This window comes from Pygoscelis adeliae, unplaced genomic scaffold (genome assembly GCF_000699105.1).
Source record: "Pygoscelis adeliae isolate BGI_AS28 unplaced genomic scaffold, ASM69910v1 Scaffold306, whole genome shotgun sequence".
NCBI lineage: Eukaryota > Metazoa > Chordata > Aves > Sphenisciformes > Spheniscidae > Pygoscelis > Pygoscelis adeliae.
The window spans coordinates 2,361,817-2,375,205 of record NW_008825072.1 but is presented as its reverse complement, the minus strand read 5'-3'; the positions used below and the strand labels follow the sequence as shown (position 1 = coordinate 2,375,205).

At 40.5% G+C, this 13,389-nt stretch overlaps 1 protein-coding gene across 1 annotated transcript in view; it reads right to left on the bottom strand.

Moving 5' to 3' along the window:
- Positions 1–6,582: 6,582 nt before the first annotated feature.
- The window catches only part of LOC103919128 (riboflavin-binding protein), an 11,720-nt gene continuing 4,913 nt past the window's right edge, over positions 6,583–13,389 (bottom strand). The window contains exons 4-5 of the mRNA XM_009326586.1: positions 10,942–11,053; positions 6,583–6,941 (exon numbers count right to left, since the gene is read on the bottom strand). Coding sequence (XP_009324861.1) covers positions 6,705–6,941; positions 10,942–11,053 — 349 coding nt within the window. The 3' untranslated portion in view covers positions 6,583–6,704. The remainder of the gene's footprint in view (positions 6,942–10,941; positions 11,054–13,389) is intronic.

Sequence of the window (13,389 nt, the reverse complement as noted above, 5' to 3'; positions counted from 1 at the left end):
TCTCCTCTCCTCTCCTCTCCTCTCCTCTCCTCTCCTCTCCTCTCCTCTCCTCTCCTCTCCTCTCCTCTCCTCTCCTCTCCTCTCCGTCTTTAGAAGCCTTTGTGAACTCTTCTGTGTATTTTGGAATTTCTAATTAAGTATTTTTATTACTTTCACTGTAATATGGCTTCAGGTAAAGGTGACATTAAGGTAACTGCCTGATATCAGAGTTGTCAGTCCAGACAAGTTTAGCATTCTTGAACGGGGTAACTCAGGATCCTGAGTATCCACATTGCACCAAAGGTACTGAGAAGCGGGCTGTGCTAGAGTCCAGCTGAGTGGGGTGATGCCCTCCAATGACCAGCCGTACCCCGGGGAGCCATTTGGCAGGGAGCAAAAGTGGGGAGCATGTCTGAGCTGCAGGAGCCTCCAGAGGGAATGTGACATTCCCAGTGAGTAATGCACAGATAATGGCTTGTGATTTCAGGAGCATTGGCAATATTTCCCTGCTGGGTGTTCCAGGCTTCACCTTCACAATAGTGTTGGGCAGAAGGGTGATTGGTGTATGATAAAAAGTAATAAAAAAAGGAAAAAACCTTTTCAGTCTTAAAGTATGCCCTAGCGATCAAAGGATTGTGTCATCTGACCTACTTGTGTCGAGAGGTTCATGTTCTGGGTACACTTACCTAGCAGGAAGTTTGGAGAAATTCCAGTGAAACTGGGAATGTTGTGCAACATGCGTGGCTACAGTTCCCCACCAGTTAGAAGATTCTTGTGTTTAAGCCATAGATCTGGAGCAATTCCAGGCAATTGGATTTAAAGTAAACATCCTGGATGCAGTGTGTCAGATACTAGCACAATATTGTTTTAGTCTTTCTCATTTCTCCTGTGGGAATAATCATTCCATGAAGAAGGAAAGTGATCTAATGAGAGACTTAACTCAAGAGCTTGAACACTGAATTAATCACAGCTGTCTGAGAGGGGAACCAAGGCAAACTCCACAGAGAGCTCACTGCATTTCCAAGGAAGGAGGCCAAAAGAATACTAAGACTCGGATAGCAGTTGGTGATCAAAACAGAGGCAGGAGAGAGATGCTTTTAGTAGCTAAAGGGAAGCAAAACTGTGCAGCAGAGAGAGTTTCCCCCCTCATTTCTCTGAGAAGTTAAATCTCAGTAGTAGGGGATCGCTGCAACTTTTTCTTGGAGGTGTTGAAAGTTGCCAGATCGCCGGGGTCTGATCCTCACTGTGTCCTCACACTTACCTGAAGTAGATGATTGATTTCATAGCTTGGCTCTTTTTTCACTGTTGTCTAGAGTTGTCCTGCAGCTTCACGCTGAATTAGACCTGCTTGCTAAGGGGACTTTATCAAAGGTGCAGGTCTTTTTTTGCCGAAAGGAAAAATGAGTTGTGCTTGAGAATTATCCGTCTTCAGGCACATGGGACTTCTAGTCTTGCCATTAGGAAAGTTTGGCAATGTTTCAAACTGTAGTCCAAACCCTAATGCTTTTTGGACTCTTTACTTAACTCTTCTTGTCTAAATCACCTGTTCCTTTGGATAATAAAGTAGAGCAAACACACAACAGACCCATGAGCTGTCTAGAGCATGTGGAATTTTTTTAAATAACTCCAAGTTATGCAAACCTTTTGAACAGAAAAAAGGAAGGAAAATAACTAGAAAATGTGCATAAAATCAGCTAATTTTATTCCCTTTATTTTATATAGTCATTAGATATATACCAGGAGCATGTTTGCTCTCCTAGAAGGTATTGCACTTGCGTTGACAGAGCTTGTGAGCTGATCTCATTGAGAAGATGGATAGAGTTAAACTCTGCCTGATACCCACCACATTCCACAGCCTGTGTGTGCAGTGGGATCGTTCCAGAAGCAGCGCTTCCGCGGAATGTGAGATACGTCACAAGCTCCGTGAGTAACTGTTAGTAGGATGTCTGCAGGTCCTGCATCTGCTTGCTTTGTGAGTCAGGACATCCAGGGCTCCGCATACACTGAAGCCTTAAAAGATTAAAACTTCCACTGTGTAACATTTGAACTGTAAATGCCATAGGTTGCTACTACGCATCCCAGCTCCTTGGCTGCTTTGCTGTTCCCTTGCCATGTATTTCCCTGAATGAATTTTTTCCTTGATTTACCTTTCCTCAGTGCAAGCATTTTTCATCTCCCTTTTCAGAATTTTACCTTTGGGGGCTTGGACTAGTTCTCTGGTTAGAAAGATTATTTTTATTCTGATCTTGTCCTTCAAATCTCTACTTCATTGTCTGAGTAAACAAAAGTGTTGACTAGAATCAGAACAGACCCTTTGGGATTCCTAACAGAAGACCTGTCTGAGATTAATGACAACATACTCATAGTAATATTTTAATATATTTTTAACAGTTGTGCACCCATGTTATGGTGATTTCGTTTGCACTTTGTTTTTTTCAGTTTGCTTATCAGAATGTTACATCAAATGTTACCAAAACCCTTAAAAAGCCATATCTCATCTACAGCTTTCCCTTTTTCTGCAGGCTCATTGTCTCTCAGCAAGGGAAATTATCCTGGTTTGACATTATTTGTCTTAAGTAATCTAACAATTATTATTTTTATAATTTCGTTATCCTTCAAGGTGCATGGAAATGCATTGTTTATAACTTGTTCTATTTTTTTGATGCTCAGGTTTTTGCAATATTTTATTTCATAAAATCTCTTTTATAATTTTTGCATGATAACTTTTGTCCAGAGATCACCTTACAAAGTGCAACTCCATTTGCAGTGTGAAATAAGGCTCTGAAACAGAACTTGTCTGTGCTAGTCCTAGTTCTGCAATACTTGCAATGATCAGATAACTCTCTTACTGACTCTCTCCCACTGACTCAGTTTGCTTCTCACTATTTATTTTCCTCTCAGGTATATTTTGAAGATCAATGAATATTTATAAAATGCTCTGAGTGAAACCTGTACATGAAAAATGCAACAGAAGTTGAAAATGTCATCATGACTGATGCTTATTATTTTTTTAAAAGGAAGCTATATTGTAATCAATATCCATGCAGAATTAAGAACTATAAAAATAGAGCGGGGACTCTAAAGGTACTACCGGAAATTGTGGCTGGCACAACTAAACTGAAGGTGAAAGCAACTGAGTAACCTGATGAAGAAAGCCTTGCAATGGCACAAGATATAGTGGGCAAGTTTTGTTAATAATGCTTAGTATTGACATATAGGCAGGATGAAGTATTTCTATTACAGAAGGATGATGAAGTCCATTTCAGTCTGCAAGTAATTAAAGATGAGGTTCATCATCATAAGTAACAATAATTTTAAAGCAGCAGGCTTGGATAACCTATACTAAAGAGCTCTAACAGAACTGTCAAGAGAGATCTCGTTTGTAATAACTCCTGGCATTTCAGTGAAATTTCAGAAGTTTCACAGTATTGTGCCAATGTTTAAGGAAAGAAAAATAAATAAGCAGAGCAAGCAGGATGACCCAGCTAGCTGTGTTATGGTTAACGTGACACCAGTCCCAAGTAGCACAGTACAAAAGCTGATACTCAGCCAAGTAGTAAATAAGTCAATAATTGGCAATAATTTTTATCAACATTGTCTTGTTGATGAATCCAATTTAATTTATTGATAAAGGTTGAAAGTCTCTTTCCTACAGATTAATGTAGGAACATGTTTCACAACGTATTTCACAAAGCATTTGATCTACTGTTGTGACATTTTGATAAAGATCTTAGTCGAGTCTAGTGTCACTAAATAGAGACATTTCAGTTGTCTGGGCCAGCGTGCGTCCAGAAGCAGGGCATGTGCTTTTGAGTGGTGATGCATAGCGGGCACTTACCAAATCAGGTCAGCGTTAGCTGGGGATGTCTGCAATCATCAGTAACTTGGATCTTTCTTTTCCCTGCTTCACCTTCACGGTGTATTGTTGTAGTCTGATTTTTAGTGATTTGTGTTGTTTTAAATTTTGCTTTATCTGAGTTATCCTAGCCTTTTTGTAAATGTAAAATCACCACTGATGATAGCATTTCTGAGTGACAGAGAGATTGTCTAAGATGTAAATTACTGTGAGTAGAAAGCAGCTAGACAGAGCAAACGGTGGCTTAGGAAGGTTGGTCTATTCACATGAAGGTTTTGTAATACAGCCAAGTTCAAAGCAATAAGCCTAAGAGCTAAGATCACAGTTCACACCTCTGGGACCAGGGAGCTGTATAGTGGAAAAGAGTAACGCCAAGAAAAAATGAGGAATAGTAACACATGGACGCTGCAAAAAATCAGAATGATGCTCTTGCAGATGGGCAGTGCAATTAGGCAGAAATGTGTAGAGAGGCAGGGACATGGTGCTCTCGCTGTAGGTCACCCTTAACACTGCCATGGAGTACGGCTTTGATTTGTACAATTTAGGGAGGATATTCATGACTGGAGAGGGTATGGAGAAGAACTGTAAGTAGAACTTAAGGAGAGAGGGAATGTCTTACAATGACATATGTAAACTAAATAGAGCTAAGACAGAGCTAATTGCTAAGAAGGAATTTGATCTAGTGTGTATGTGGCTGAGCAGAAAAGCAATGCTGAATACTGAAGAATTCTTTAATACAACAGGCTTTAGCAAAAAACAGTGGCTGAAAGCTGAAACAATAAGTGTTAAATTAGGGATAATCTTTAACACTGAGGAAACAAATTGTCAGGTGCATCGGACAATTCTCCATTATTTGGAGTTTTAAATCAAGACCGAAAGTCTTTCTGGATGATAACTTGCATTTGAATAAAACATATCTGGATCAATGGAAGAATGACCAAGAGGTATGGGACAATTTCTATGATATTGAGTAGTTCTTGACTTTTTGGCTTAGAAAAGAGATGACCTAGAGGAAATAGGGCAGCCCTGAAAAATTATTTGGGTCACAAAAGAGTTAAATCATTTGCTTAGGGGTACATCATGAGTCAGTGGGAAAGTTACGAATAGGAACGAAATGCATTGTCTTGGTCCCTTAGCTGCTGTAGGATCCAGTGCTGTTCAAGAGCACGCAATAACCAGTCTCATGGGTCATCTTGAAACTAAGCATGGAAGAATTGTTTGTTGAGAGTGGTTTCAAGAGTAATGTAGCCAGGGCAAAGAGAATAAAGTGGAATGGGAAGAAGAAGGGCAGAGACACAGGCAGTGATGATTGTGCTATACTTAACAAAGAACATGGAAGAAGTCTTTGGCCATGGTGATACAGAAAAAGGTGGTGTTATGGCAGAGGGGATAATTAATTCTTGAATTTTGAGCACAGCAAAATAGAAAGTAGGAAAATCTCTGCTCTGATTCAGGTGCAATAAAGAAGGACAGGAAAGAACAGAGTTAGGGAAATAGGGGGAAAAAAAGGACTGTCAAGAGCTTTACAGAAGACCAAATTCTTGTTCTTTCTTTTCAAACAGTAGAACCAACAAATTGAGTTAGCATGAAATACAGATGTGGCAAAGTATCATTATAAAACCAATTCAGTGCTGGTAGGAATTAGTCCATTGTTAAATATACTGAGAAGCTGGTTGGAAGCAGAGCATGACCTAACGGGTCTAGCATTACTATTGCAGCTGTGTGAAACCATTCAAATAAATAAACAGCCCAGTGAAGAAAGTGTGCTGGATTTTTAAGATTCTTCTAGTTTAACAGGATGTGCCAAGTCATGGTTTTAACTGTGGGCCAGATCCTTAAATGCTGTAAGGTGCCTAGCTCCATAGCGAGCACCGACATGATGCTGATTTTCACAATTCAATAATCTGACCCCCCAAATTAAATCCTTCTCATTGTTTTCCTGGTGATACCACTATGAAAGGCTGTACAGAATGGCACAGACCTGTCCACTCTACAGTGATGTCAGAGGGAGCATGGATGCATAATTGAAAGGAAGATTTCATTCATCCTTACCTGACGAGTCCCTCTGGGACTGGTGAACATTTTGGTTTTACTTTGACCTTAACAGTGATGCTGGGAAGCGGAATTACTGATGGGAGAAACCTGATTGGGGCCCTCCCTGACACTTCCGTTTGTCAGAGATCATTCTGTTTGGAATCATTCAGTGGAATTAATTGCACTCAAAATTATGCTTCAAATTCATATTGTAGGAGACTTTTGTACTGCTGTTGTTTAAGGTAAAAGCCCAGTGCAACAGAATGTGCATACTGTATACTGGCAATATGTGGATCCAGGGATTTATCTAGTACACCACAATCCCCTGTTTTGCAAGAATGTTTTTGAGATACAAAATAAACACATTGTCAGTGGTCAGTAGCCAGGCTCATGGACCTATTTCTGCCTGCAGCATTTCTTCTTTATCGGAGCAGAGCCAGGCACACAGGAACTTGTGAGAGGAGTGCTGCGTGCCTATGCTAATGAAGGGTTTGGGTTGAAGATTTGGTGCATTACTGGCATGGCCTTCCAGAGGTCTCTAGTTCTCACTGTTCCACCTTAAGTCAGCAGGAGCTGCCTGTGCCTCTCCTCTTTTAAAGTCAACCCCTAGATATTACCTTCAGGCTTCTAGCTGTTCAGTTCGTCACAAGATTACACCTGTGCTAACCTGTCTGGGAGCTTTGTGATGCAGATGCAAAAACATCAGAGAAAGATTAACATAACCAGCCATTGATTTATTATGTTCTAGGAAGTAAGGGATAAAGCAGGCTTGCGTGATGCCCTGAGCCCAGCCTCCATGACGATTTCTCTTGTTCTGATATACATCCACCAGCATTTATCTTGTCTGTTCCCCTTCATCTCCCTTTAGTTTCTCAAACTTCAGGAGTCTCTTTTGGCAGGCATGCTCCTCACTGCTGCTGATGCTGGAGCTTTCCTCTGAGCTTTCGGAGAGGAGATACTTGATTGCCATCATGTCCTTCATGTTCATTTGCAAGCAGAGGCAGGAGGATTCGCTCACCTTAAATGACTCCCCCCACATAGTCTGGCACATGTCAATCCCATTTGCGTACATCTGTGTGTCAAATAAGAAACGCATCATTTAAATTTAAAAAGAATTGAGTTAAAAATAAGTTTGTATTAAATTGATAAATATTTATAACTCTTTAAAAATTGGTACTAGATTATAAAAAAAGCAGTCCGCAGTCATCCACTGTCTTCTGAGATATCTTAAAATGTCATCCAGTCCCACAGCTGGCAAAAGAGATTTGGCTGTTGTGAGAGCAAGTGATTACACAAAGTGCAAAGTGATCAGCAGCCAGCCCTTTGTTTCCACCCTGGGGCTGACAGCTCAGCTAGCTTTCTGGGTCTGACAGACCAAAGCTGTGTGTGAGAGCCTGTACAACTTGTAGCATGTCAGGATACTCTGACATGTCTCAGGATCTGAGTAGTGCTGAAAGCGCCAGACTGAGTGTTTTGAATACGGGAATCTTTGTATCTACAGGCTAGAGACAGGCCAGTGGAGTCACAGCTCCATGGGATGTCACTGTGCCTGCTGCAATGTACCTCGTGACCGGGCAGGACCTCACAGACAAAGAGAAGGGACATAACTTAGAAATTGCTTGAAGAAAAGAAGTTTTCTTCAAGCCTCTGAAGTGCTGTGTCCAGTGGTGCAACAGCCTTTCTGGCTCAAGAAATTGTAAACTGCAGCTTCTTGCACTCTCTGCAAGTGAATCTGTCCTGTTCTTGATACTACATTGTTTTGTAAGGCCTGTCTCATAGGACCTGTACAATCACGCAACAAAGGTATTTCTTGCCTGCCAAGCTCACATTGTGACAACCTTATGTCCGCCCAGCTTGAGTTTGCCTAAAGAATATTAGCTTAGGAGTTATCACGTCCAGCCACAGAGTGGGCAGGATATATCTTGCCTGCATTTCTCCCACATGTTTGTGGTTGAAGGTCAATCTTTTCTACTTCTGTACAGGAAGCTTTAGGTACTCCCAGAAGCAAAGCTAAGAATGAAGTTGGGGCTGGGAGTGATGGCAGGAGTAGAAGCCTTGGGAATTAAGTAGTGGGAGTGTTAATGACTGAAACAGCAGACCAGGCAGCAGGACTGCTGGGTTCCATTACTGACTGATTCACCTTGACCATGTCACCAGCATGTCTCTGAAGGAAGCTGTGTTTTATCTGTAACAGTACAAGCAGTCCTTGCACATGATGCTGATTCTTTAATCCTACATTGTTTCTCTTAGTGCTGTAATTTCTGGATGGTGTGCTGGTTTACCATCATCACCAGCTCATGTGAAGATCTGATGCTGTGAATCTTGGCGAAGGTGCCCTGTGTTTGTGGTTGGGAGGTTTCTGCATGGAAGCTGCTCTGTATGAAAAAAATTAATGATTATAGATTTAAGTCTATTATGTAGAAATGGAACTGGGCATCTGTAGTCCTGCAGCTTCTTCTGCTCCACCTATTTCCCACAACAAGTTCTTCTTATGAGATGTCTCGCTGTCTCCCCACATGCAAAACTATGTTGACCTATACTGTGCAGGAAGGCAGATGAGAAGAGATCATAATCACCACTTTTGCCTTAGAAATCTGTCCTTTGTGAATAATAGAGAGTCCATTCCAAATAGCCCCAAAGACTCTGTAGTCTGTAAAATAGCTTTTTGGTTCACGCCATCTCTAGCCATGGAGGCTGCAGTTGCTAGAGGAGGAGTGTGGAGGTTGGCTAGTGCACTGGGAGCAATGCAGGGTCAGAAATAGAAAGGTTGCTGCATCTAGTTCGCTCTGTGTGTTCTCAGGGCAGGCAGATGTTAGCTGTTTCTTTCCCACTACTTCTGTGCTTTTAAGCAGCATTAGACATTTTCTTCCAGCTCCTGTACAGTTCCTGGATTTCTACCTGCTTTTAGTTAATCATTCCAGAAAGTATTAAAAGCTGTCATGTGGATTTTCTTAGGTCTGTATGCAAGAGACATGACTACATCCTATGCTTATGTCCCACAGGTTCTGCAACATGTATTCATCATGCTCTTCTACTAGCTAAGTTGGTAATTTTATTTTGACCTTCCTCCTAACTCTGCTTAAAAATCAGAGCATAGCCAGAATGCTGCAGCAAACAAACAGTGCACACAGCCCATTTACCAAACGTGTCCCTAAATTACTGCAAAGGATTCTGATTCTTCAACTTCTTGGAAGATGTTCTAGTCTATGCATTAACATTGCTTGGGGAGCACTCGGCTGGGGGAACAATGACAAAATGTGCCTCATTTTAGCCAGGCTAAAACTGGCTATGATCCATTGTGCATTCTTAACATCCAGCATTTGTCCCATATTCAGCATTCGTTCCAAACAGTCCTTACAACCACTTGCATATGTAAAATGTAGGGCTGCTGATTGCTCCTCCGTATGAGCTGAGGCATCACAAGAAGGTAAGCATCTGTCCACAATGCTCTGACACTGGAGACCCCTTTGTGCTTCTGGGTAACAGTAACTTTCTTTTCCATGAGTTGAGTCCAAACCAAGTGAGTCTAGTGCTTGTGTATCATGTAATTTTCATATGAGAAATGTGTTTTTTTAATTTCTCTGAAGAAACTTCGTCTTTATTCTTACTTACCATGCAAGCCTATTTTTGGTGAAAAACATGGGCAGTTTAGGGTGTGGTTCCATTTAGTTTAGGAATAGCTGCGCCTGGCTTCAAGTGATAAGACCTCTGGATTTGCTGCATGTTTTTCCCTGCAGATGGTATATTTTCTTTAAGAAATAAGAAATAAGTCCAAGGGAATTCAAAGTTAAAAACTCCTATCTCTGGACCAGGGACAGTTTGAACAGGGACTGGAGATTATTTACAGAGATTATCATTTCGTTTTTCATTTCATCTGGAACTACTGATGATTTAGCACATCTGGGAAACTGAGCTGTAAGTTTCCGCAGCCCATTTGTTTTTTGGCCACCTTCCTGAGCCTGCTGATTAGTGTCACTTTTGCAAGGCAGACAGCAATCCTGCACTAACTGGACTGTGACTTCCACTTATATCAGTTGCTGAACTGACTTCTGGAAGTACATGCACTTGAATTGAATTCAAAGCAATGAATCTGAGATCTCTGCAAGCCTTACCACCGGTGCCTAAGCACTACAGTTAAATTTCGTTTACTTCTGCAATTTGGACAGTTTTCATGGACTCAGTGAAGTTCAACTGTTAAAAATATTCAAACAAGTGTAGCAGTTTTGAGCTGTATTATATTGCCCTGATGCTAAGCTTACTTGAGTCACTAGAAGAAAATCCTGCCTGACTCTTGAAAGGTCTGTAGATCAGGTTCCAGGCAACCTTGCTCCTATAAGTCTTGTCAGTTATAATTTTATACACTTTTGCTCATAAAATTAGTTATCCCAACCATTAAACCTTCTCAGAAAGGTGGGATGAGCTCTCAGAAAGCTTGTCAGTGTTGCTCTTTAACCATCAGAGTGATACAGAACAAAGTTAGCCCTGCCTAGCCATTGGCAGACACGACGGAGAACACACATCAGAAATACGATAGGTCTATGGAGGACAAAAGGGAGACAATTAGAAGAATGTCAGGACTTAGGCATTTGGAAGATGGAGAAGGACTTGAACATAACAAGGTAAAATAGAGAAAAGGGCAAGAAAACCTTAAAAATTCCATAGTGATTTGGGAACTTATGTCCCAATTTAAAAAGACAGGTGTGCAAAGCCCCACAGTATGTAAGGAACCTTATAAAATGCATCTCAGTGCCTCTGTTGTATGAACAAAGTTCATTTATCTTTTACTTTCTAAACCCCACTGTGGTTAAAATATCAGTGCTGCTTGAACTTTTACTTTTGATTCAGAAGTGGTATGAATAGTGATTAATTAAATTTATATATACTTAGAGTAAGCGATCTACATAAATGTAAATGTTTTAAAATTTTATACTTAAAAAGTCTGATGTAGGTATGGCTTGAAACTGCTGAAGTAAAAATAATTCACCTGTTGCATTTTACACCCATATATTCAGGAAAAAAAAAAAGAACTCTTAATGCCATTTTTTCTGCTCCAGTTGATCAGGTTTTCTTACCTCACTATATGGAACACATTTATTCTTACAGTGGTTTTCTCCACTTTCATCCCATTCCCAGTCCGTCAGCCAGTTATGAACACATATGGAATCATCTTTGCAGGCTTCGTACCTTCATGGAGATTAGTGTGGAAGATACAGTTATTTCTCTCACTTTTTTTTCAGTGGACTCAGATTCAATTCAGAAAGTCTACGTGGGCTATGCTAGTAATGTGGTATGGTCACACAGTGCAGCTTAGCAACAGATCTTCAAGAAATGTGCACATTATCTTAGCTTGACATGTACATAAACTCTGAGCTGGCCAGGAAGACCTAAATCCCAATGAAAACTAAACAGTTCACCCACTGTGTTTTATACTCACAGACTTAAGTAAAGGGCTCATGTTCTGAGGAGCAACACTCATTCATGCAGTGTTTTCTGCTTGGTTATGTCCGCTGATGTTACTGAGTGGAGGAAATACTGTGTGGGAGGGAGTTTCATGAATGCTGATGTTCAATATTGTGACAGAGCACAGGTACGCTAAGAGTGAACTGTCACTTGAGGGAGATGTGGGGAAAGTTTGTATTTATGAATTACTATGGGAAAAGAAGCATGATATTGCCTGGGCAGGGGGTTGCTATGAGGAATGAGCACTGAAATAAGGAAAATCCACAAACAACAAAATCATATAAACTAATATGCTGTCAGCCTCAGAATGACGTTTTCAAAGAAGTTAAACTTGAAGTGAAGGAGGAAAGATAAGAGTCTCATAGGGTATAGGTCTAAAATTTTAAATTTTAAGTTATTTTTAACTTGTAAGCGGTAATGTAAAAAAGAGCCTATAAATGGCCTGGAACGAGTACGGTATGCAACTGGCTGGTCTACGTGATGAGAGATCTCATGACTTACCATTATCCTACATAATTTCCTTCCTTCCACTTCTTTTTATGTTCTACTTCTTGGCTCTTACCTTTCTTAAGGATCACTTTCTGCAAATCAGTTAACATCTACTTAAATTTATTCTCAATGGCTTCAGGTGGACTATTCACACCAGTAACCAAGAGTGCCAAAACCACGAGGCACAGCTTTCAAAAAGTTAGTGTCATTCAGCATGGTATTTATAATTAATGCCTTTGGATATATTTTCTGTTCATAAATGTTATAATTTTTAATCTTCAGGGTCATGTTTCCAAAACTACTTTGATATCATGAGGGCTGCAGACTTACATTTTTAAATGAAATATGAGGTTTTCATGTGGTCATAGAACTACAAGAACTAGACATTGCAGTACATTTGCACGTGCAGAAAGGTAAGAACATGCACATCTGCAGATTTTTTTAGAGGGAGAAAGAGCAGTAACAGATGGAGGGTAACCAAGGCCTGAACTAAACAGGTCTAGGGCAGAAGACGCGTATTCCCAAATGTGTTCATCCATGAATCTGTTGACAGAGGTAGGGGCTCTGCTGGAAATATAGGCTGCAATTTGATAAATTAATATAATGTGACACTAATAGGCAGGTCCTACCAGTTTGTGCCATGACTGGATTTGGGACTAGGGACTGTAAGAATAATGGGTTTGTTGTTTGTTAGCTGCTGCGTGTACCCTGACTGAGAAAGACACACAGAGGTAACTCCCCAGTGACAGCTGTTTCTCTAATGCTAGTCACTTTGCCTGCTTGAAGGCACGCCAGTTAGGAGCATCAGTGCAAACTTTTTGTTAATCACCATCTATGAACTCTCCACATACCAGCATCAGATTCACCGATTAGCCCTTGATTCTTCAAGCCATGTAGGCATGTCCTTTATGCATGCACTTAAATTCATTGCTTTCTAGCAAAGTCGATCAGTATCTACTGTGAGCTGCCTAATACTAGCATTTCCACCTAAAGCAGTTGTGCCCTTCCCACAGTCTTCTTTTTTGGTTTCCTTTTTTATTCGGCTAAGTATTTTTCAGCCTGATGGGTTCCCAGACCAGGGTTGCTTCACGGCCTCTCAGACAGTGCCACTGGCACATGGGTGGAGACAGGGTAGGGGAAAGAATGAGCAGCCCTTGGGGCTGAGGAGAGGGCAGAATTGCTTCTTTTGAAATTAGTGTCACCTTCAGTTATACTTTTCAAATTATGAATATGTATTTCAGAGTTTTACTGAACTGGGGCATTCATGCTATGCATCTGGTTTCCTCTGGAGTTTGAATTAAATATGTTTATTAAAGTATTTATATTTTTATTCACTATATCTATTGAATTGTCAGATGAAATGTTTCATAATTATGATTATTGCCTGACTCTGTGGTTTGTATATAAGCAGGTAGCAAGGCTATTGTTACAAGTTTTTCTTTATCCCAATGGAAGTAATTATCAAACTAAATTTATGAAAAATCGTGCCTTATGAAACGTCTGATTTCTGCTGTTCAGAAACCCATAAGTGGTTTCTTCAAACATTAATTAAAACCCGTGAGAAACGTAAA